This window comes from Salminus brasiliensis, chromosome 1 (assembly GCF_030463535.1).
Source record: "Salminus brasiliensis chromosome 1, fSalBra1.hap2, whole genome shotgun sequence".
Lineage (NCBI taxonomy): Eukaryota > Metazoa > Chordata > Actinopteri > Characiformes > Bryconidae > Salminus > Salminus brasiliensis.
This window is the reverse complement of record NC_132878.1, coordinates 19764583-19790487: the sequence shown is the minus strand read 5'-3', so window position 1 is coordinate 19790487 and position 25905 is coordinate 19764583. Positions and strand designations below refer to the sequence as shown.

Sequence of the window (25905 nt, the reverse complement as noted above, 5' to 3'; positions counted from 1 at the left end):
CAGCAGATTTGGATAAGTTATTGAGTCAACAGACCCGTTCATGCACTATAAGCCTCAGCAGTCAGTGACCCTGCTCTGTAATTTTACAAGGTCTGCTACTTCGTGTTCAAGTTACTCTGGTTCCTAAATACGTCTCAGTAATACCACTCACAGTTGATTGTGGAACCAGCTACCAGTCAACTATTCATTTACATGAGGAATATTGTCAGTGAAGCTGCTGATGGCTTCACCTGATGCTGCTTTCACCTGCATCTGGTCTGTTTGAACATTTCTCATTCAAGTACTATGGCAATTTTTAGTTACCACATGGCCTCAGCCTTAGACCTATGCTTTAATCCAGCAGTGTTTACTGACGGTGTTACCTCTGGGTGTTTTTTTTCCCTCAAGGCTTTGCATGCAAGTTCAGTACTGCAAATGAAAAAAGCAGCCTAGAACACCTGCCAAGAAGACTGGATTGAGCATGCTGTTTGACTTCATGCATCAAACAGTTTCCTCCAAGCAAGCATGAGGGGATACAGTCGTAAAGGAGATTTGGAAGTTTTTCCAAAATCCATTCATGCATTCAGCAGATGATGCTGCAAAATTCTGGAAATCAACTGAAAAACCTGTCCAACATTTGCATCCTCTGGAGCAGGAGAAGGTTATTAAAGATTTATTTATTACGATTATTTCAAGTACACAGTATGTCCAAATGGCTGTGGACACCTCTTCTAATAAATACTTTTAGCTACTTTAAGTTGCACCTCGCACATATGTGCATATGCACACACACAGCTTGTATAATCCCTGTAGAGAAGTATTGCCAATAGAAAAGGGCTTTTTGGAGCAGATAAACATGAACCTATTGGCAAATGCCTAACGCCCAGTGTGGGCTAGAGAGGTATAAAGTCCCTACCCCCAGCATTAAGCTGTGGAGCAGTGGAACTGTGTTTTCTGGAATGATGGTGCTCTATCCAGTATTTTTGGGATGAGTTGGGAGTTGAGGATGAGGTGGGGTGGTGATCATCAAACATTACTCCAACAAAAACATGATAAACTCTTCAATACCCTTGATTTTATAAGGAACAGTAAATAAGCAGGGGTCCCAATACTTTTGTCCATGCAATGTATATCAGTGCTATTAAATGCACAGAAATAGTTCTTTCCTGCCTCTCAGCTGCTTTCAGAAACATATCTGAAATATTATGCAAACAATCTAATGTACTTTGCAATTAATCTTGCACCAAAAGTGGCCTGAAATACTTGAAATAAGTGCCTGACCTAGTTCTTTTTTCGAGAGCCCTTCTATATTAGTTCAGTAGGTAGTTCAGTGTGGGTTGCTGGCAGCCCTGCAGGCTCCAAGATTCTGTCATTGTGCCCTTGAGCAAGACCAAGATGCCCCTAGGGGTGCAACTATTGTCAGACCATTCCCTGCCCCCAAGATAGACTCATAAATATTTTCTTAGTCTCCACTCCTGAAATAGCCAGTCCCTGTGTTATAATAGAACATAGAAATGGTGGCATTTACAAAGAGCTTATCTGTTTTTTACAGTACATGGCTCTTTGCTCTATTCATTCTCAGTCTGTTTAGTATTTGTTACCAGTGCCACAACAAGATGAGAGCAATACAGCGTGCAGGCAGTTTTACAAATGAATGTGATATGTCTTTTGCATACAAACACACAGACAAGCTTGAACTCAGAGGAAGGCCACCACATATTCAGAGATGCCTGTACTATCCAACAGTATTGTTATATGAGCTATTAGAAAATGAATCCAGTGATTTGGGAAAGATTAGTCTCACCTGAGTGAAAGTTCTGTGTGTATGTGTGTGTATGCACATATGCTGTATGTAGTAGATTGGTCAGGGGTGGGAGCTACATATTAGTCAGCAAACAGTAAACAGTTAGTTCTTGAAGTTGGCATGTTGGAAGCAGGAATGTCAAGGACCAAATTGTGAAGGCTAGATGACTGGGTCAGAACATCACCAAAACATCAGGGAGGTCTTGTGGATTGTTGCGATATGTGGTCAGTGGTCAGTACCTACTCCTTAAATACCCCATAATTAGTACAGTGCTTTTTTCAAGTATTGCTGTGCTTCATCATCAAATTCATTTGTGGTCTTTTGTTTTTTCTTGCACTCTGTGTACTAGGGGTTTGTTCGTGGTTTGATTCAATTCATAATACTGGGTCTGTAATTTAATACTCCGTATCAGAACAATATTTTTTAAAAAAAGACTATAAAAAGTTACTATAAAAAGTGCTCAAGTGTCAATGACCAGTAGGGCGGTGAGAGCAACCTTAGCGAGTAGTTTCATTCGTTTTAATGTTGAGCTTTGACACTAAATGAAGCTGACAGGGTGGTTTTAAGCTTCTGCATCCTTTTCTGCAAACACAGTGCATTTTTCAAGACACGCAAACTGCACACTGACTTTTTAACACACACACGCACATCCACATCCACACGCTCTCGTATACCACAACAAGACCAAGGGTTTGTCATCCATTGCACATGAACTGTTCGGCTGTCATGTCCTGTTCTTGCAGCCTGCCTCGTACACTCTTTAATATTCCCCCCCTTGCTCCCTTGTTCTTTTCCAGCTTATAAAAGATAGACAGATCAGCATTGTATGCCTTTGAAGGAGAGAGCCTGGCACGGTTCATGTGAGGACCTGACTTCAATAATGAATACCTTTACCCTTCCAGCAGAAAATGATTCGTCTCCTGAAAGTGATTCAGTGATTGCTCAGAGAACCCCATGTTCTGACACACAAGGCTAAAATGAGAGTCATTCGAATGGGAGTCAGTTGGAGATGAACAAGTTGACGAATCATTCTTAGTTGTGAGAACACTGGGTTTTAAGACATGACTCAAATGTAAGAAAGCTATCTGAAAGCTCCTTTCTTAACAGAGAGAGTTAATGTCTGCAGTTCTTTAGATGTCTTTAGATTTTGTGTTTTTTGTGACCTTCTGAATGAGTCTTCGTTGTGTTCTTGGTGAACTGTTTTGTAGGCTGGCCACTATAGGGAAGATTTACCACTGTTCAAGGTTTGCTGCATTTGTGGTTCACTGGAGTCTCAGAGCCTCAGCAATGGCCTTGTAACCCTTTACAGACTGGTAGATTTCATTGACTTTGTTTTGTTTCTGTATTTGAATCTCTTTAGACCGTGGCATATATGGCCAGACAGACTCTATTTAAGTAATGTTTAGATTCAATAGGTTTGGCAGTAATCATGCCTGGGTGAGGCTAGGACATTTGAACCCACTTGTCAGTCGAATTTGGTTAACTGGTTGATTTAGTTGCCAAGGGGCAATTACTTTTTCTCATGGGTGAGATAGGTTTTGAAAAAGTCTTTATCTTCAATAAATGGATTGATCATTTATTGTGTGTTTACTCATTTGTAAGATGATTTGGAATATTTAAATGTGACATATAAACAAAAATACACTATACATCCAAATATTTGTGAACACCCCTTTTAATGAATGCATTCGCCTACATTAAATCACACTCATTGCTGACACAGATGTGCAAATGCGCACACACACAGCTTGTCTAGTCCCTGTAAACAAGTATTGCCAATAGAATAGGACTCTCTGGAAAAGATGAACATGAATGTATTGGCACCATGTCTAATGCCAAGCATGTACTAGAGCGATATAAACAAAGTCCTAATAGACAAGACTCCACTCTCGGCGTAACCAGCAAGCTGATTGACTCATTTTGTTAGAAGGCAGGACTTTGTCTGTAAACAGTGGCCGGTCTCCTCATTAATGATGTCTCTCTATAAAGTCTCTCAGCATTTAGCAGTGGAACTGTGCACTGTGGAAAGATGGTACTCCATCCAATACCTTTAGGATGAGTTGGGGAGTTGGGGATGAGGTAGGGTGGTGATCATCCAACATCCTGACCTCACTAACGCTAAATCTTGTTGCTGAAAGCTATCAAATCATTACACTACAATGTACTGCAGAATCTAGTAGAAAGCCTTTCCTGGACAGTGGAGACAGTTACTCCAACAAAAACAGGATGAACTTTTTTTAATGCCTTTAATTTCGGTGAAAACAACAAATAAACAAGTGTCCCAGTACTTTTGACCATAAAGTGAGTGTTAAGGTAGTGTAGGATTCCACAGGAGATGTTTTTACCCAACACAATTAGTTTATGGCTAATATAGCAATTAAACAAGGGACACTCTAAAGGGGTTAGAGAACAATGAAAGAGATAAAGGTCAAGATTAGAGTAGAAAGCTGGCTTATGGCCAGGCATAAGCAGTGAAACTGTCTTACTGTTGCTCCTCTAATGCCAGACATTAATAAGCAGTCAAGGTATACTGTATGCCCACAAAATATTCAATTTCTATGTTATGAAATTTCTCAAATGAGTATAGAAAGCAGTAGACGAAATTGGGAGGTGTGCCTTCTTGAACTGAATTGCAAATGGCATCAGTGCTTCCCAAAATGCTCGAGTTTGGCCTGCTTAGCAGATGACATTGATCTACTGAGATCCTTGGAGAAAATCCAAAGCCTCTGCCTCCTCTGCCTCTCCACTTTAGCAGGAGAAGTAATCAGGCAATGCTAATGCAAATGACAGAGCATTCAAGGAACATTATTATAATGATCAGGTCAACAAAAGATCAGAAAGAAACCTCTCAAAATATTTGAAATTCTGAACAACACAGCTGAAATACATTACATGTCTGTTCTTATTACTTTAGTGTATGTATTTGTGAATAATTATCAAATAAAACAGCCAAAAACTATTAACTACTTCTACTCTGTAACTTATGTATTTCACCCTAAGGATTACCAATCTGTAACTACATGCATAGAGCTGTTCCTAATTTATAACAGTGGGATAGTAGTTAATAGTTAAAACTATCTATTAAGACTAAAAAGTGTTTACAGATTGTAGTGATTTCAGTTCAGAATTAGCCGACATTCTAACGTAGGCCCACTATTGCCCCACTATTGGTAGAGGGTTTAGGCCTTTTATGGTTTAAAGATTGCTTTGTGTTCAAAGAAGTATTAAAACGGTTATGCCTATAATTAGTGTTTGCCATTTCTGCTTGCAGTACGAATTCAAGGCAAAGAACATCAAGAAAAAGAAAGTGAGCATGGTGGTCTCAGTGGATGGAGTAAAAGTCATACTTCGCAAGAAACAGAAGGTAGGTTGTGCATTCTTGTTTCATCTTTGGCTGTGTCCCAGTTGCATGTTACACACTAATACTATATACTATAGGTATGGACTATATACTAATTTTAATAGTGCAGATCTGGCATGTTTGTATTAACAGGAGGTAATTAAGTGTTGCTATGCCGATAAACGCCACTGCTGCAGATGTGCATAACTCCTCCCTTTCCATTTCGCATTGAATTGTGGAATAATAGTGTACATCGAAGCCACTCTCAAAAAATGGTCTGGTTTTGAGTATTCATCGTGGATATTTGAGTATACATTTATCTGTATTATTTACTACATATTTTAATAATAACAGTTATTATTAGTAATTAGTATGCAATTGGGACACAGCCTTTGTATTTCTTTTCTTTAAGTCTTTTATTAAAATAGCCTAGTGGGCATTATGCCAACACATGGGCATTATTAGCCACATCTAACCCTTTGTTCAACCCTGATCTTTCGTTCACACAGAGAAAAGAGTGGACATGGGATGAAAGTAAAATGCTGGTGATGCATGACCCTATATACAGGTCAGTCTATATTAATTGAAATAACTGTTTCCTGTTGACCGCAAGTTTGAGTTGATCTACCTTCGTGTTGATACACATTTTGAACAGCTGTTACTTTTTGTTACTCTTCTGTTTTGTCTGATTTTTGCTCTAAACTACAGGTGGTTACATATAGTTTATTCTAGAGAGAACCCAGCTACAACTGCCTCTCCTCAATGTGCTAAAATAAGCAGAAAGCAGCTTGTAGAAAATTGTGGATTTTTTTGTGGCACTTCCTTATTGAGCACTCTGCTTAGTGGGGAAGACACACTGCTTGAGGTGTTGTAGATCAATACAGCTACAGTGCTTTCAGAGGTATCTGCAAGCTATAAAGCCTTGTCAGTCCAGAATCCTAGTATCACAGATCACAGGGTTTGAGTGCATGTTGAGTGTGGTTTTATGCTTTGGCCTTCTGTTAACCTAAAACTATAACCAAGTCATTTCCCTGTATTTACAACTGTTCCCTTTTAACAGCATTGAACATTGTATATAGGGATCATTTAGACTTTTTCTTTTAAGATGTCTTCAGTGCTTTGGTGAAGGATGCATTGAATGAATGAGCTCTGCTTTATAAGATCACAAAATTATTACAAAAATGTAATAATTAAAAACTTAATGGCATCTATAATTTTGTTTATTAAGGTTTCATAAGTAGGACCGGACATGATGTAAAATGGCAATATGTACGTCTGGAAAGTGTGTTTACACTGATGAGCTAAAACATTATGACCACTCAGATGCAGTGAGTAAACAGATCAACAGCTTTGACAACTGCCTAAATATTATGGGCAGACAATTAGGTTGGAGCATCTCAAAAAAGGCAAGTCTTCTCCAAGTTAGCAGTGGAATTACTGACTGACATTGGCCCCATTTGGGCCAGGCTGACAGAAGAGCTACATTGGTACAGGAATGCTTAATAAAATGTAGAAGAGGAATGTGTCACAACAAATGTTGCTTGTCTGAGTAGCCATGCTCTAACCGCTGTCCACTGTCAAAAGCAACTACAGTTGACATTGCATTAAAACTGGACCTGAAGCAATGGAAGAAGTTTGCCTGGCTCAGTGAGTCCTGTTTTCTTCTGCATTACGTGAACTGTAAGGTATGCGTCAACTGTTTACCTGTAGGATGTACTGGAACAACTTCATTTTGTGGTGGCTCAACCTTACTACTTACAGGACATGATCTGCTCTAACATCTTAGTGCTAGATATCACGAAACACCTTCAGAGGTCTTGTGTGAGCTATTCTAGAGGGAGCTGTTCTGGTGGCATGCGGCCAGGTGTGGTATAATGTTTTGGCGAATTGGTGTCTAACATATTTGCATATCACCCACCCAGGTTCTTAGTCACTGTCTTGTGCTCTAAATCTCTCAGGATCTTCTACGTGTCACATGACTCTCAGGATCTGAAGATTTTTAGCTACATTGCCAGAGACGGATCCAGCAACACTTTCAGATGCAACGTCTTCAAGTCTAAAAAGAAGGTGGGTTTGGCTTCTGAAACTTTAAAGAGATGTGGTGGCCCCTGTCTTTTTTCCTTCTGCTTCTCATGTCTCAGGTCTGATCATATTATTATAATTGAACTAGATTTTCACTTTGATCACATGGAAGCTTATGAGAACTTGTGAAGGGGGCTTGACTATGTCAAGTTGTTCTTTTCATTTCTCAGTGCTTTATATCTGCCTTTCTTTCTTCTCTTGCTCCATGACCTCTGTATTAATTTGTTTATTAGTTTTTATTCGTAACACTGGCAGCAGGTGTGTGCTGTGTACTGTGTAACCCACCATAAAACCTGCACCAACCTCAACCAGTTGTACATTGAAAGGCATTATTTGAAGACTGTAATATTTAAACAGTAAGATTTTTTTGGTAGGATAATGCAAACCTGTTATCAGGTCATTGGAGGTTTAACAATATTTCAAGAAAGTATGTAGTTTCCTGTTTACAAACATTACTAGGTGTGCGTGCAGCCGGGGGCAAAAATGCTTTGGAAACTAGATAATAATGTTAATCTACTGCTGTAAACAACATAGATATCGCATAGAATATTGAAGTCTTGTTTACTCAATAATAAAATACAGTCCCAGAGTTGGATCTGTTTTTTTGTTTTTCATTTTTTTCTGTTTGTTTCATCTTTCATCTTCTATGATTTTTGGCATGTGATGTGATCCCATCAGCATATTAAATGTCTTCTTTTCGGTTGGTGTAGTCTACTGCACAACCTCTCCTTGTCATTTGTGCTCACAAGTGTGAAGATTGCTGCTTTCTGTTGCTTTCTGCCCTTGGTTGTGCGTGCATCTCTGCAATGACATTGCACAAAACCCCTATCTATACCCTAAATCTATAGTGATATTGAAGTCATATTGATATTGGCAGATAAGTGCATAAAAATGTATCACCAGATACATGTTTAGATTTGAGCAACATTTTTAAATTGATATTTGATGATTTGTATACTTATAATACGCCAGAGCAATACATTTTGGAGACTTTAGGTGACTGACCTAAGATACATGCATTTTACCCCACAGAAACAAAGACGTTACATTTATCTGTAATGGCCAAGTTCACATTCAAAGTTTTGTCACGTACATGTTTTACACTAAGTACACTAAGGTTAAGTAAAAGAAAAACACTAAGTATAGAAAGTAAAGAAAAGTAAAAGACTAACAAATATATAAGAATAATGCTGATGCAGATTGATTTTATAAATGTTTATCCATCAAAAAAGCACATATTTGCATCGACCCTCAATTTTTCCATTTCATTTACAATAATATATTACTTTTGGTGTTTTGCTCATTTTTGGATTCTTTATTGTTTTTTTTATATATTATTGTGCTACAATGTTATTTGTTACCCGAAATATTACATCCCTTCAACTCAGTTTAACTTCTTATGGCAAATTAGCACAAAATTGTTTGTGTCAGACCCAGGCTATGCGTATTGTGAGGACGGTGGGACAAGCCTTTGAGGTGTGCCATAAGCTGAGTCTGCAGCATGCTGAGCAGAATGGGGACGGACAGCTAGACAGCCCTGCAGATGGAGAGAGTGATAAGTCTGCGGAGGAGGCCACAAATGAAGGTGAGGCATGAACATAAGACCTCTTAATAATAACATATAGTCATATGGTCTGAAACTAAGAAAAAATAGGCTTTTTCCCAGTTGCCAAGGTTTTATAACATAGAACCACTGTGATGACACCGAGAGGTCAGTCTTAAGTCTAAAACCTGCAGAGGAGGTATTAATCGGGTGATGTCTGAATAGGTTCACCTCAACAAATTCTTCAGTACAAGAGAATGGCTAGAATGGCAAATAATAATAAATAAAATCAAGTGGGGGTGGGCAGCTGTGCAAATGAATCAGCTGAGAGTGTGTTTTAATAGCTATGTATTTTTATTTAGATCAAACTAGCAAGGGCATGATTAGTAAATTAAAGTTAATGACTTGCATCAGTTAAAATTCACTATTTCATACCTTTCCTAATCATTTGCATACTAATAATAATAATGATACCTCCCCTAATGGCCTCTCTTACAAAATATATAGAACCCATTTAGACTTTTAAAGTCTTAACTTGTCAGAATAATCTTCAGATGTTTGATTACTTATATAATCAATACTGACTATATATCTTTATATATAATATAATAATAATAATAATAACAATAACAAGTCTTTTCATTTATTATCCAGTTGTACTATCCAGCTATCCAGTTGTTGTATCCACATGTACTATCCAGTTAAATTCTTCTCTTCTCATATCTCAGCCATTCTAAAGTGCTCTTGGATCAGAAAGGATAGGGGCCTTGCTCAAAAGCCCAACAGTGGCACCTTAGAGGGCTGGGGTATCAAACCTTCACCCCTGTGATCAGTATCCCAGTGCTCTAACCACTACCCTATTGATATTTCTCATAGACCGCCAGCTGCCTGGAGCTGAGCAGGATGATGTCATAGTTGTGGGGACAGCGTCTCAGTCTGCCGATGTGTGTGAACAGGCTATGAATGAAATCCTTCAGAGCCTTTCAGATCTCAACATGGTCAAGCCAGGACAGACCCTGCAGGTGAGAATGTCTATTTATAACAAGATTATATATATATATATATCTTGAGCATGGGTGCCGACTGTTTTTGACAGAGTATAAGAAGCACATAGTGACAAGTTCTTCTACGCTATTTAGCCAAACAGATGGCATTCTGAAATCTCATGTCAACTGCAAACGTGATGACATTTAAAGACAAGGCTGCCACAAAATGCAATCTGCCCTTCAGTGGAGGCCTTCTGTCTCTTATTTCCTCCCACCTTTCATCATCCTCCATTTAACCTCACTGCCTCAGTGCCTCAGGTTGTTCTTTGATGGCGTTATCTCTCCTCAGGCACGTAAACATGCAATTTTCCTGCCCTGAAATGTTAGAGAGGCTTTTATGAACTACATGTCTGGCCTCAGCTGCTTAACAATGACAGAAGCAAAAGCAAAATCATACAGCTCAGATGAGATGAGGACAGTTTAGCTGCTCAGCCAACTTGGGCTACTTCAAGTCATGGGACTGCAGTGAACCTTTGTCTACCACCAAAACCTTTCTTTGCAAGCACTTGCCAGCTAATAAGGCAGGCTGTGTTGTAGCTAACATCAAGACTGACAACAGCTGTTAGCATGTCAGCCCTAAACCTAGCCAACCGTTGCAACAAGACCTAGCTAATTAAACTTGCTCAACTGAGCAGTAAACCATGCCGTAGCAGTCATTTTCAGCAGGCAGACCTGCAGAATGTAGCTACCCTTACATCAGCAAACCCAGCATGCCGCTCCTGAAGCCTCGTTTTCTCATCCATGTTAGCTTCGCTGGATTATACAGCTCTAGCCCTCTCCAAAGCTTCCAAGCCTCAAATTATTAGAAGCTACCTCAGCCCAGCCAGGTAGGTCTACTTCATGCCCAGCTTTCATTTCAGATTCATCCATTACATGTGAAGTCCCTGGCAGAAAATTAAATTGGTGGTCTGTTTGATGTGTAGTTAATATCCCTCAGGGATTGGAAATGACCGGTTTCACAATCCTGAGAGCTGTGATAAATGGATGTTAGTGTTTTCACCTGGCATCACAGCCATCTCTTTATGCAGCAGGAAAAATAGTCTTTAATTATATTAAGTAACATGATCTCTAAATGCTGTCATCACTCTTCATTTAAAATGAAAACAGTGCTGCTAATGAATAGTTTTTTTTGTTATAAACTAACAAGAGAAGAGGATTGCTCATATGCTTGAATGCTCGAATGCAACTGTGTTGTGTGTGTGTGCAGTTTTTGTCTTGTTTTTGTTTAAAGTAGGAACAACAACAACGACTAATCGACTGGGTCGACTGAAATTCACAGTTGGTATTAAATTAAGATGGCAGCTTATTTAATAATCATTAAGTTGGTGGTCATCACGCATGTTTCTCACGCTAACTATGAACAGTTACTATTACTGTTAGTTTTATAGTAACATTTCCTCAGTCTGGAGGCAGAGCTGCAGTGAAAAACAGACTGAGCAGATGTCTGTCACATGAACAGAGCGTGTGAATAAAACTGTTACAGTTTGTAAACATTGAGCAACTAGAGCTATAAGGCGTGTGTGAGTGGAGAGAAGAGTTATATTTGTGTGAGGAGTCTGAAATGGCCACGGGCTGAGTGTAAACAGGAAAAATCTTCAGTAATGTCAACCTCAGAACTATAAAGACTCCACTATTAACTGATAATGTGGAATGGAATGAAAGAAAAGATACGTGAACAGAACCGTGTCAAAATAAAAGTCACTAATACTAATATGGCAGTAACACATAATACTCTTCAATAAATGGAGAAATGGAAAAACTGATTTAGTTTTATTATATGTTATTGCTGTTACTTTGCACATCCCTGGTTTTGAATTTAGAGTCTTATTGGATTGGAGTCTTATTTATCTTTTATTTTGGCAGGGAAGTTCATTAAAACAGTGAATTTCTGAATGAGATATCAATCTTTGTTGTTTTCATTGTTAGTTAGAATATGCTTAAAACAATCTCAAGCTAAATTTTAAAGCTGATGGATACAAAATTTAATTGGTGATTCATAATTGGAAAAATCGATTTTGCATTTTAGTAATTTATAGATTATTAAAAATAGTTGTTTGTTGCAGTCCTAGTGTGGAGCAGAGAGATACTCTTCAGTATTGGGTTAACAGTGATTTGGTTAAAGATCAGTGTTTGAATACTGTTTGTTACACCAGTTCTATCAACCAGAAGACTAAACCTCAACCCCAATATTAACTTTGATTACCTAGATATATCCTCATTACCTCTTGTGAATACTGCGAATATTTTTTTTTTCCTGAATGCACATCCCTAGATAGGAGAAGAAAAAAATGTATTAACAGCAGAGAAGAATGTGTGGGAAGCAGTGTATCAGTATTTTGTAGGGCCGCTACACTGAAAAAAATGTAATACACATGTCTCGACCAGTAGATAACGAGACAGAGAACTGAACCTCAGAATTCTTGTTCCTTTTTTTTCCTGAGGTCTGTGACTAGAGGTAGAGGAGCCATTGTAGCTTTTTGTCCTCCTCTTGAAGTGCGAAGATGAAAGCAGCAGGACACAAAGACACTGAACGTTGTTTGGCTTTGGAGGGAGTCCACCTAATCCCATAGCCCGGAATATGCCTTGTGCCTTTGGAAACGAGCCTTGCAGTACTGCTCTGCGAGACTCGGCTTTAGAGAGATAAGAGGAGAGAGAAACGGATGGATGGATTTTGGTAATTGGTATCTGGATTTTAGCCGTTTGGCAAAATAGGGAGAAAGACTTAGGAAGGGATGGGTGAAATGACACAGAAAGGCAGAAGGACAAGAATGGGGAGGTATTACTCAACTGATTAATGATTCATAAAAAAATTTTTAAAAAACGGGCCGATATATTCTGCTCTGACAACCAGAAATAGATCCCTATCTTGCTGCTTTTCCCCTCTTCTTTTTATATTTTCCTCGATTTATCCTTGTTGGGGTACTTTCCGTCGTTCCTCTTCTCTGTGTTCCTCAGCAGCCTTGTTCTGCACATTTGCAGTGTTTTCCTGCTCTAAACCTCCCACTCAGAAAGGCTTTGTTAATTAGCTAAATCAGGTGGAGGTAGACCAGTATATGCAAGGCTGGTACACTCCAGGTCCGTGGTTGGTGGAAAACACTGCTTTACAGAGAAAGCTAGTGTTATTTGAGCTTTTGGTACCCTCTAGTGGATGCCGTGAGCTGTTGCAGGTAACAGAGGAAATGAGTATTTTTAAGAGTCTGATGTACTAAGCTTTTGGCACTTTAGGTGGCAGTTTAGGTGCAAATTCACATTCCACCCACATTCCAAGTACAAAACTGGTTTAACACACAGTTTATGGAGCATCTGAATGGAAAATGCATATTCATTTAAAGGGCGGATCTTGTAAACAGTGAAAAGTTTGTACATAGAAATATAGAAGAAATTGGAAGTGTGACTACTTTTTGACTTATTCAATTAGATTTTGAAACATTTTCAATGGTGATGTTTTTTTAAACCAGGTGTAAATTGGCCAAAAAAAATTCTTATTGACATGGATTTCCTTCAAACTGGAATAGGTCATTTTGTAAAAAAAAAGAACAGTAAGCGTAAGCATGTTTTTTTTTTTAAATAATACCAAAGCCACTCCACCAAAACACATAAATGGGCACAGTCTGACTAGTCACGACAATGAGCGCTGGAGAGAGGTAATTTCTGATGCAGTGTGAGTGATCATGTGAGGACACATTTTGTTGAAGCTCTTTCCTCCCTTGCTCCTGAAGTAAAGAATATGATCTAAACAACTAATGTATAGGACTTTGACTCGCTGCCCGTAACAGGAGTGTCTCCAATATGTTCGATGAAAAGCTCTTTAGGTAAAAGCAGGGAGAACCTCACTTCAGCCTAAATAAAATTTGGGAAATTACAAACCTATTGATTTTGGATTAATATCTCACGATTTACTGCATCCATCTTGGATAAGGGGAATTTGCTCACAGAAAGTTAGTGGAGCTGTGTAAGTCCTGGAGAGTTTTTTTGTTTGTTTACAGGTTCATAAATAAAATAATTGGAATATTGTCTTACTTACACAATATGTGCTACTTCACACTGGCTCCTTCACTGTCCCAAATATTTACATTTACATTTATGGCATTTAGCAGACGCTCTTATCCAGAGCGACTTACAAGGTTCCTCGTATTACAGGGGTGGGCCAATGTAGTGTTAGGAGTCTTGCCCAGGGACTCTTATTGGTGTAGCGCAGCATAGTCACCCAGACCGGGAATCGAACCCTGGTCTCCCATATGGTGTTGTTGTAACGCAATGGTAGGTGGTGGTGTTATCTGTTGCGCCACACCAACCACCAACCAAATATGGCAAGTATTATTATTATTATTATTATTAGTCATCCTATTTAAAGGTACAGTCTATGAATAGAATTCATGGTGATTCTGCACTGTTTGCTTCTTGTAAGGCATTTTATCATCATTCTGTCATGCTCGTATCTCTCAAATCTGAGTTCCACGGCTTCTTAAAATAAGGATTCATAAACACAAGATTAAAATAGTCATATGTTCTCACACATTCTGGGAAACTTTGGAAACCTGGAGTTTCATAGAATATAAAAAAGAAACAATAAGATGGTGAAGTTAATTCATTAAGCTGTACAGATTGCATGTTTTTGCTTGTTTTTGCGTATTTTCAGCCACTAATACTATCCAGTTTGGCATTCATTCATACCTATTGACATTTGCTGTGCTACAGCGTCAGATGTGGACAGGTTTGTGGATCCATCTTGCAGCTGGCCTCTTATATATCATTACATCATTAAAAGGTTAGTTGAGGAATGCTTTGTATAAGTGTGTAAGTTTTGATCAGTCAGTAAGGAGTCTTTTGGGTAGAATTGTTGACTTGATGGTTGAGGGTGTCCACAGTTGTGTGGCATTTGCTCTGTGGTATATATACAAGCCTTGGAAATTGTTTTGAAAAATTTTGACTGGTGCAGTGGAGCTGGGGGCTTGGCACTTTCCTCCGAGCGTGACGGTTGCCCAACAATACTTCGTCAGTGGCAGTTCAAAAACAGGTGGTGGCTGGCTTTGCATACACACGTGGACAAAATTGTTGGTACCCCTTGGTTAATGAAAGAAAAACCCACAATGGTCACAGAAATAACTTGAATCTGATAAAAGTAATAATAAGTAAACTCATTAAACAGGCCTGGACGAAAATGATGGTGCCCCTGAAAATAATGTGACCAAAGGGACTTGTTAAATCAAGGTGTGTCCAATTAGCATCACAGGTGTCTACAATCTTGTAATCAGTTATTGGGCCTATATATAGGGCTACAGGTAGTCAATGTGCTGTTTGGTAACATGGTGTGTACCACACTCAACATGGATTAGAGGAAGCGAAATAAAAAGTTGTCTCAGGAGATTAGAAAGAAAAAGGTAAAGGTTATAAGACCATCTCCAAGCAGCTTGATGTTCATGTGACAACAGTTGCACATATTATTCAGAAATTTAAGATCCATAGCTGTAGCTAACCTCCCTGGACGTGGCCGCAGGAGGACAATTGATGACAAATCAAAGAGACGGATAATACGAATGGTAACAAAAGAGCTCAGAAAAACTAAAAGAGATTAAAGGTGAACTTCAAGCTCAAGGAACACCAGTGTCAGAAAAATGAAGCATATCAAGAAAAGAACACTGTCCCCACTGTGAAACATGGAGGAGGCTCTGTTATGTTCTGGGGCTGCTTTGCTGCATCTGGCACAGGGTGTCTTGAATCTGTGCAGGGTACAATGACATCTCAAGACTATCAAGGGATTCTAGAGAGAAATGTGCTGCCCAGTGTCAGAAAGCTTGGTCTCGGTCGCAGGTCATTGGTCTTGCAACAGGATGATGACCGAAAACACAGCTAAAAACACCCAAGAATGACTAAGAGGAAAACATTGGACTATTCTGAAGTGGCCTTCTATGAGCCCTGACCTAAATCCTATTGAGCATCTTTGGAAGGAGCTGAAACATGCCGTCTGGAAAAGGCACATTTCAAACCAGAGACAACTGGAGCAGTTTGCACATGAGGAGTGGGCCAAAATACCTGCTGAGAGGTGCAGAATTGACAGTTACAGGAATCACTTGATTGCCTCAAAAGGTTGTGCAACAAAATATTAAGTCAAGGGTACCATCATTTCTGTCCAGGCCTGTTTTATGAGTTTACCTTTGCATGGTTCAAAATCAATGTCTGACTTTCACTGGTTAATTGTCATAGTATTTTTATTTATTATTACTTTTGTCAGATTCAAGTTATTTCTGTGACCATTGTGGGTTTTTCTTTCATTAATCGAGGGGTACCAACAATTTTGTCCATGTGTGTATGTCAGAGGAGTCATGTTAAGTCCATAACCTCTTAGTGTTGGGACCAATGTTAACGCTACTACGAATGGGTGGTTTAAAGGGAAAAATTCTATTCTAGCTGGTAAAGAGAGTGTTCAGTGCTGTGCTTGCTCTACCATATCAGAATCCTCTTTTGTGCTATGATGCTTCTGGGAAACCCTGCCCTGATGGTTTGATGTTCTAAATGCGTTTGGAAATGCACACTGTTTGGACTAAAAGCTTTTATCATCTATTTTAGGCTGTATGAATTGTGATTTATGAAAATATGGGGTTATTGTTTGGGCATTTCGTACTTTAGTAGCCATCTGTCCATACAGGCCATATATTTATATTGCTGCTAGCTACCATCCATATTGAGCAGAACACAAATTCTGAAGAAGAATTATCTTCAGGTTTCTGACAGGTGTTTTTGACAGGCCTGAGGGGGAAAATAATTACTTTAATTCTCTGTAAAGTGTTGTACTGGAAATGGGGAAGTGCATTTTGAGTTCCCAAGAGGCCTGTCATCCCCAAGCGAAGCAGGCAGGCTAAAGCTACTTAGAGAAAATGAGTTTCTTCCAGGGTTTTTGTGTGTGTGTGTGTGTGTGTGTGCACGCATACTTTAATGATCTCCTTAAAGGTGCAGGGGTTAGAATTTTCATATTTAAATAGCATGACGGTAGCTCTCGTTAAGTGGCACACTTTTGAAGACTTTGGTCTTTTTGCTGTTACTATATGAAAATTCATTTCATTCACTTACACTTAATTACTTTTTATTGTTAGTAATTTGGCTAATTTTCTTCCTTTTTTTCTTTTAAGGCTGTGCAGAAATGCAAATATCTAGATACACACACTGTTTGGGGAGCTGCATATGTTGCTTATATTAATTTAATCAACAAGGGATGTCTCATTTAAATTTTTTCAGTGCAATAATATGTATTGGTCAATAGGGATTCAAGACGATCTTTATGTTGATCTTTGTAGATAACTGATTTTCTCTTTGTAGAGTACTAAAAATAAGTTTCTTTTATAACGTCTTTAATAACAGTTCAGTTGACCTCCCTGATCATTTGGCTCCCAGTTTTTGCTGTAAGTGCTGCTATAAAATGCTCCATATTTTTCGTATATGCTTAGTTGAATTAACTGTGAATAGGCTTATCTTTTTATGGACTATTTTTGTGAATGTGCTATGTATGCATTAACCTTCTTTGTTCTCTTCAAATGGAGTGTGCTGTTCAGTGCATGTTTATAACCTGAAAAAGGTTTGTGAGATACAGACAGTAGTTAAACAGGGCATTTGACTTAATACTGTTTTTATGTTTTTTTGTAAGTGAAAGACATGGCAATAGTTTCGTACATGATTTGGCAGCATAACGAAAATTATCAGAAAATAATTAGCCATGTAAAAGCTGTGTGCTCACATTTTATATGCTCACATTTTATATGGAGGACAAATGGGTTCCTTAAATACTGCCAAAACTGCAGATAGTAATTTTTTATGTTTCCACTGTAAAATAGTTCCAGCTTGCAGACGTCCACACTTTAACTTTCGCCTAACATAGGCGATATTCATGCAATAACTTATGCCTGGATCGGCCTCTATACTGATCTACTAGGATCTGGACATCCGTATTAACTGTTCACATTTTTATGTTTGATAGAATGACATTGAACATAAGCTTCTTTACAGCAGTACAAGAGCAATATAACATGCACATCAGTGGAGCATAAAGAAATTAATTTTAGAAACGTGTGAAATTGAGAAAAGTCAAATAGTGCTGTGAGAAGTGCCTTCCGTGAGGTTACTATGGTATTGTGATACGCAACAATATTAACTGAATTCAATTTCGTTTCTGTGATAATGATGGTTAGTAGATCCCTCATGCATATCACATTTCATATTTTCCATTGCCAGATGATTCATGGGGAAAAAAACATAATTTATAGACATTTGCTTATGTGGAAGTGCTCAGTGGCACTCTAATGACTAATTTGTTTACCAATATAACCACTTTATTTGCGAGTGCTTCTTTGTAAATGATTAATAAACTCTTAACAGAGTATCAGTAGCATATAATTTGTAACATATCAGTACAGTAGCAGCAGTGAAGCATCGGAATACATAAATAGGTAAATATCCTAAAGATGTTCTGCTGATGCATTAAATGCATTAGGTTGATTTACTGTTGATGTTGCATGAAGTAGATTTAATATGTTACTTCCATTAAGCAAAACCTAAGACAGCCTTACCCAAAACCTAACTGACCCTGATCCTGGCCCTAATCCTAACCTTAACCTCAACCCAAAACCTAATACCAACTCTCATCCTGGTCCTAATTCTAATTGTAACCTCAACTCAAAACCCAATTCTAACCCTCACCCTGGCCTGTTAATCTTATCTTAATCCAGATCTGTTAGATCAGTGATTTATCAGGTCAACATCTACAGATATGAGCTCAGTGAAGTGTAGTGAAAACATCTGAATTCAGCAGATTAAGAACAAACTGTATGTATGCAGTTGAATGAAAGTCTCTTAATAATCTACTGAATGTATCCAGATGCTTCAACTCACTGCTGCTGCATCACTGATATCATCACTGTCCAAATTAACCATGTTTCTTCAAAAGGGTGACTTAATGTTGAAGTCAAAATTCTTCATTTTGAAAGAAAGTCAAAGTAAAACAAGTAATTTAGAGCATTTCTGTTGGTCTGTTCATCCAGATGAATACAGTCATACAGTCAACGCATACACAGTGTACAGAGCAGCTACAGTGTTCAAATGATCAGTAAACAAAGGACCAACATGGAGATACATGTTTGCCATTGGACAGCAGCGCTGTGTTGTTGATATGTTACTGAGAGTCTGATGAGTGTTTATTTCATTTAAAAAGGACCACTCCAAATGAAGTGTCGGCGGTATTTCAACATTACCACTGAGTAGGCAAAGGTTAATTTAGAGTTAAACAAATATGTCAATTGAAATGCTTTCTAAATGTAATAAACTTATGACAGTTATTTATTTGTTTTGTTTAATTATGAATAGTCAGTCCCACACAAGCTGTACCAACAGGCCACATTTAGAAGCTGAAGTAAAAAGCTGACTTGAAAGAAATACTGTTTTGGTTAATTAGATCACAATTACTTATGTCTACAATTACTTTTAACAGTTTAAAAGTTTTTTTTTTTTTTAGATGAACATCATCATTTCCTGTAATGTTTATGGCGGCCTCGTTTACCTCCAGTGTTGTCAGTCGCTCACTGCAGTATTTCAGTCTGCCCTTTGAAAACGGGAGCAGTTTTTGGCATCATTCAGTTCTCCCAGCTGCCACGTTCTCTACTGTCTTTTCCCTCTGGCTTGGGATCTGATCGAATGCTTCTGCAAGCCATGACAGTTCTAAAGCCAAGAGTTTAATGATCTCTATTTTGATTATATTGAACTTTGCATTTAACTTTTTACTATCACGGATGGTCTAATAATCTAAATCCAGTCTCATGAAACCATTGCTGTCAAGCTGTGAATCTGTTGACAATGTGTTCCAATTCTATACCACATCTACATATTTCAACACCAGTATATCCACCCTCAATAACAGTCCATCCACTATCTGTCTCTCTGTAGGATTTGGAGGGTGTGTCTCTCTACACTTTATCTTCCAGCAGCCCTTGCTCTCCGTCTCTCACACCATTGGCTACCCACCACCACCTGCAATTACTGCAGCAGCAGTTACTTCAACAGCAACAGCAAGCCCAAGTTGCTGTGGCACAGGTAAGACTCGACAGTCTCTCTTTCTCTCTCTCTCTCTCTCTCACACACACACACACACACACACGCATTTTAGACTGGTTTTAATTTGACACTGAAAATTAGCTTGATTGGTTTCCTCACCTTCAACTTTCCTAAATGCTGATTAAAATCCCATCTATTCCTATCTGAGAGTTGTCTATGCTTTATCTCAAAGTGTTTCATAGTCTATTTTTGCTACAATCAGCTCCATCTCGAAAGAAACTGCAGCAATCATCCTCACAGTCAATCAGTTCTGGTCTCAGATGGGCTCAGCAGTCCCTGTCTATCATAAACACGCTGCCCTGTAACCAAATTTGCAAGACAACATCAGACATAAAAAAGACAAACAACAACTTTACAAACACCTAACAGCTGTTTCTCTGCTTCACCATTTTGAAGCTGAGAAGCGATATACATGTTTTTTTGCACATTTTAGTAGCTAATGATCATGCAATGTTTCATACATTTGCCTCCGGGCTGTACAGTGAGCTGCCAGCCAGCTGCTCAGGTGAGAGATTATTTTTAAAAGAGCAAGTAAATGCTATTTGTTTCTACAAACATATTCACATTTTTCTTGTAGGCCACATTTAGAAGCTGAAGTAAAAAGCTGACTTAAAAGTAATTGTAGACATAAGTAATTGGGATCTAATTAACCAAAACAGTATTTCTTTCAACAGTGTAAAAGGTTTTTTTGTGTGTTAAACAAGTGATTTGTCAATAAAATCTGCCACAATAAACTCTACCTCAATTGATAATGAAATAGAGGGGAATTTTCCCTCCACTACGTAGTGGTGGGCGGCAGCCTTCTATATTTTAGTGCTCCCACTGGTGACCATGGCAATGTGCAAAAAAAAAAAAAACCCTGCGATTGGGTCTGTTCTACCATCCCTTCTTCTAACTAAGCCCCGCCTCAGCATGAATGTTAGCGACTTCCTAACATGCCTTTTTCAAAAGAGGGCAGGAGACCTGCTGATATAAAGGGTGCATGTTACCCTTAAGCTCTGTGCAGGTCACATAGTTTACTTATAAGCAGGATATCATTTGAGTGGAGATGTTATAAAAGAGCTATTCTCAACAATCTGTTATCAGATTTGCTATGGATTTGTGTTTTCCATCACTGTCCATTGATTCCCCTATGTTAACCTCTTTAGGACCACCATCTTAAACAAAACACTGGCTTGCAATACTCCAGACAAAATTGAGCATGCTGTTTACAACTAGAAAAGGAGCATGTAGTACTTCCGTTATTTTACAAGTTGTAATGCGAGTGACAGCATTAAAATATTACGTAACACAAGTTGATTTTGAGTGCTGTGAGGGTGAGGACTAGCATGTGCTTCCTCCGAGTGACAAGAAGCCAGCCAACCACATCTTTTTTTTTAGCTATCACGTTATCGGACAATTGAACACAGTTCTGTTGATGGGGTGACTGTGTGATGGGGGGGACCATCCAACCCATCCAAAGAGTGCGAGGACATTTATACTGTCTGAGTCTCTTGGACACAGATGGTTATGGCATCACTGGGAATTAAACCTAATGATCTTCTAATAATAGGGCAAATGGCTGAACCCCTGATCTATTTGGGAGCCACATTTATTTATTTCATTCACATTTATTGATTGATTGACGCACAGGGACTTGATGACCCCATATTAAAGAAATGAAAGAAAGGTTTTCATAATAATTTTTTCAGTGGTTGCTTAATTTGTATAATATTAAATAAATATTTTTAAGTAGGTTATTTTACCATGAAACTTAACAAGCTAACTGCTTCTGCCAAAATCAAGTAGTAGATATTCTAGCCAGTCTCCTACAGCACTAATGTTGAGGGTTTTTTTACTGTAGCACCACTAGGGAGTGCTTTTGCTCCATATCGAAACTTAATCAGACGCCCAATGCTATTGATCTCCCTATTGGAGAGGTTTTCCAAGATGCCCATTCAAAACATTTTACGATTTTTAAATTGAACTATATGGACGTTATAAAGCAATGTGCTTTTCTAAGGTATATAGAAAACTACAGCGTGGTCTCATAATGTGTTAAGGTTGGGAAAACATCTCTGAATATAACTGGGCCATCTCATCTGGCCTTGTTTGAAGTAATGCACATTGACATTATGATTATGGTCATAAATGTAATGTTCGCTTCAGAGGGGGGAGTAATAGAATTTACTCTCAGATCCTTTGCCTGCTGGGATTCAACAGCAATGTCCAGCTGCTCCATTATGCTGCATGGAAACCGTTTCTGTCAAATATTCATAAACTGTACTCTCCTGACACACACACAGATATACACACACAATCGCCTACCTTGCAAATGTCACGACATGCTGGGAAGCAATAAAAAAAAAGTGTATATATATTTATATATATTAATAGTGTGATCTATCTGAAGCAGTCGATGTTAAAAGGACAAAACTCACATTCTGAAAAAGGATCTTATGTTTTATTCAGTAGCAGTGCTGAAAATTGTTGTAGACACTTGGTGAACTGGGTGAATATTTTAACACTTAAGTTCACTTGCTCCTTTTTTTCAACAGCTTCTACTCGTTTATATGTAGACTCACACAGAAGGGAGCATGCAGGGAGGTGCTCCATCCCCCAGACCCAGTAGGCCAACCTCTAATCCTTATTCTCGCCTCATTGGTCTCCCCCTCTTCAGGTGCAGCTCCTTAAGGACCAGATGGCAGCAGAAACTGCTGCTAGGATGGAGGCCCAGGCTAGGACCCACCAACTGCTGCTGCAGAATCGAGACCTACTGCAGCACATAGCACTGCTGGTCAAACATGTCAGTGAGCTGGAGTCCAGAGTTAATGGCACTACACAGTGTAAGGTTTTCTGTTCAACCTCTGTATTACTATAGTTTATAGATAGGTCTCTATAGTTAGCTATATAGCTTATAGTATGTAAAATTCCCACCATGGTGTCAGTGACCATAAAGATGACAGTTTTGGTATTATTAGCATTATTATTGTTAAAACACACCTAAAATGTTTACAACTCTCTTTGCCTCAAATCCAAAACCATCCCTACTACCAGGCTGGAGTGGTAGAGATGCTCTCCCCTCTATTGTCAGTGTACTATAAAAATGATTAAAAAGCTGCTATTTTAATGTACAGTTGCTATATAATGTTGCTTTTGACTTAAAGCTTTGTTGAAGGCAGTGGTTCTTTATGGATCACACCTCAAAAAAACATTTAAATGCACCTTCAAATAAAAAAAAAAAAACTCCTGTAGATGGCTCTGCGAAAAACCTTTTCTAAATGGTATTGCACCAAAAAGAGGTCTACTATTGTTACTATTCAAAAAAATCCTTTTTAGTACTATAAAGAAACCATTTTTGCTTAGGTTGCTCAGTTTTTCAGGAGGACAAACAAAATGTCCCCATGATGTCAGAATGTATGTTTTGGACTGTGCTTATCTCAGAATGCAAATCATGTTCTGTACACTTTGTATACATAAGCTGTGTCAGCAGTAGGGCATCCCTGAAGTGGGCCTGTACACACATCAATGAGAACATTACGCAGGTATCAAAGCACACCGTTCTTCATATCCGTCCTTTTTGTCCTTCTATATCTCTGTAATGGTTAGCTACAAGGTAGCACAAAGCTAAGCTTCAAGCAGAGGTCAGTCAACTGACTCAACTGAAGTAAGGGGAATGTTCAGCATTCTGTTTGTGTTTAAGATCTTAGCAGAAAGAGATGGAGTGAGTGAGCGAGACAGAGAGAGATTAGCCTAGATTTAATTACACTCACAGATGTGAGTTCACACATACATGTTTGACACATCATTTTTTTTGGCTGGGGTGTAATAGTGTTATGGAGGCTGTCTGTCTCCACTAATTTGCTACACAGAGTCCACCAGTGCATCAACACTGGGCCTGCAGCCAAACGCTGTTTGAGAAAGTGTGTGTGCGCATGTGTGTGTTTCTCACTTAGCTCTTGGAGAATTAATATTTTATGTTTTCTGAGTAGGTGCACATTTGGACATAAACAGAAGTTTGATTTTTTTTTAACTCTTAGAAGTAAAAGTTTTTTGTTTTATTTGTTTTATTTTGCCTTAGTATTATGCTGTTGCATAATTCATACATGTACACTTACATAATTCCTTTTGCTGGCATGCGCCACTTTCCCTGATAAATATGTTGTTATTTTGAGATTTGGGAGTGGGTTTTACAGGGAATCCCTCTTTCCATGTACACACAGCACCAGCCCAAGCTCATTATTTCCCCACCATTATTTGTTGTTATGGGCCAATCAGAACTAAGATAAAGTTACTGAAACATAAAAAGAAAGACACATTTAATGAGCACTGAAGTTGGTTTCATTTTGGTGAATGGAAAAAATATAGTATCTTCAGCTAGTGTTTAGTATTAGAAATTGAATGTCCATCAGATTACATTGGAAGTGGAAATCACTGGGGGGCAAGCACTATGTGCCATTACTGAGCCAGTAGAGCACAAACAGTGGGCCATGTTTTTAGACTTAGTCTCTTAGTTATGAAAGATTTGTGGTCTTAAAAGATTTTATGGACGTGACCTGAATTTGCATAGATGTTGAACAGCAATGCTTTTTTATTTTATGTTTTAAAAGTTCTTCTTTTAGGAAGAGTGCTGCTAAAGCCCATTACTGGGGTTTGGTTCTGACCTGTTTCACTCCTTTTTCATATATCATGAGTTTTAATGCCTGTAATTAATAGCACAGAATTCTATAACATTTGCTTTCTGTATCAGCAGGTTCTAATAGTTGGAAGTCTGCACTTCCAACTATTTTCTGTTTATTTTAATGTCAGTGATAACAGAAATGTGATAACAGCGGTAACTAGACCATGTTCTCAGCGATACCTTTTCATCAGTTCAATTATAAAATAGTTATTTTTTACAATTCCACAATAAAAGGTTAGAATCCACACTTTCAACATAATTCCTGAGCGTGTTTTAATGAGTTACTAATGAGAAATTATTAATATCGACTAACTTATTCATATTATGCTATGACATGGCATAATTTTGGGGGTTGGCCCATGTTGCATGCATTCAGCTATTTTCATTTGCTCCCATTGCTGACACAGATCAAATAAACACACGGCTTGTCCAGTCTCTGTAGAGAAGTATTGCCAACAGACTTTGTGGAGCAGATACACAGGAACCTTTTGGCATCATGTATAATGCCAGGCGTGGGCTAGAGGGGTATAAAGCCCCCTAACATTGAACTGTAGTCCTATGGACTGACGGTGCTCCACCCAATAATTCTGGGATGAGTTGGGCTGTTGGGTATGATCCAACAAGCTGACCTCACTAACACTGTTGTCGCTGAATGTAGTCAAATCCAAATTTTGGGGGATGGACCACACCCCAACTCCTCATCAACATATACTCTGCACTCTCATTTTACCCTTGTTACCCAACATCCTGTCTTCCCCTTACTAATCTCACCTTTGGGGGGCCCAGCTCTTCTACACTCACCACCAAGCCACCCCAAAACTCCAGCCCAAGTTTCCTGGATTCCCCCCCTCACAAGAACACAATAGATGTGGACTATACTTGCAAAACATATGTTATCAGCAATGGTAACTGTGCCTTTTAAGAGCTACATTAGTAACACTGCATATTGTTTGTGGATGAGCACTTATACATTTAGTTATTGTAAATGTCTTCTGTCCTTCAGATGAAGAGTCACCGTGGAGAAGTGTTTCAGCCCGCTCTCTCTCCCTCAACCTGAAGAACCACTACACACCCAGCTCAGGCCAGCCAAAGACCTCCACACCAGCTGGACAGACTGAAAACTGCCCTCCAATTACCCACACGTTGGACTGTGCAGAGTCCTACCTCAACCTGCTCAAAATGGGAGGACCCGCCACAGTCAATGGCAAGCCAGCGGACGCAGGAAGTGAGCAGGGATCGAATTCATCTGCCCTGGACAAACGGTGCGTGAGATTTCCACTCATGCACATGCAAACACTTGAGTTTATTTATCATACACTGAGGTTCTTTATTTCATTAGCACTCTTGCCCGACGTG

General features: G+C 38.7%; 1 protein-coding gene across 1 annotated transcript in view; it reads left to right on the top strand.

Moving 5' to 3' along the window:
* LOC140550270 (carboxyl-terminal PDZ ligand of neuronal nitric oxide synthase protein) overlaps positions 1 to 25905 on the top strand; it is a 72897-nt gene that overhangs the window by 29536 nt on the left and 17456 nt on the right. The window contains exons 3-10 of the mRNA XM_072674160.1: positions 5055 to 5147; positions 5633 to 5691; positions 7082 to 7190; positions 8637 to 8790; positions 9625 to 9770; positions 19722 to 19868; positions 22549 to 22714; positions 25553 to 25811. Coding sequence (XP_072530261.1) covers positions 5055 to 5147; positions 5633 to 5691; positions 7082 to 7190; positions 8637 to 8790; positions 9625 to 9770; positions 19722 to 19868; positions 22549 to 22714; positions 25553 to 25811 — 1133 coding nt within the window. The remainder of the gene's footprint in view (positions 1 to 5054; positions 5148 to 5632; positions 5692 to 7081; positions 7191 to 8636; positions 8791 to 9624; positions 9771 to 19721; positions 19869 to 22548; positions 22715 to 25552; positions 25812 to 25905) is intronic.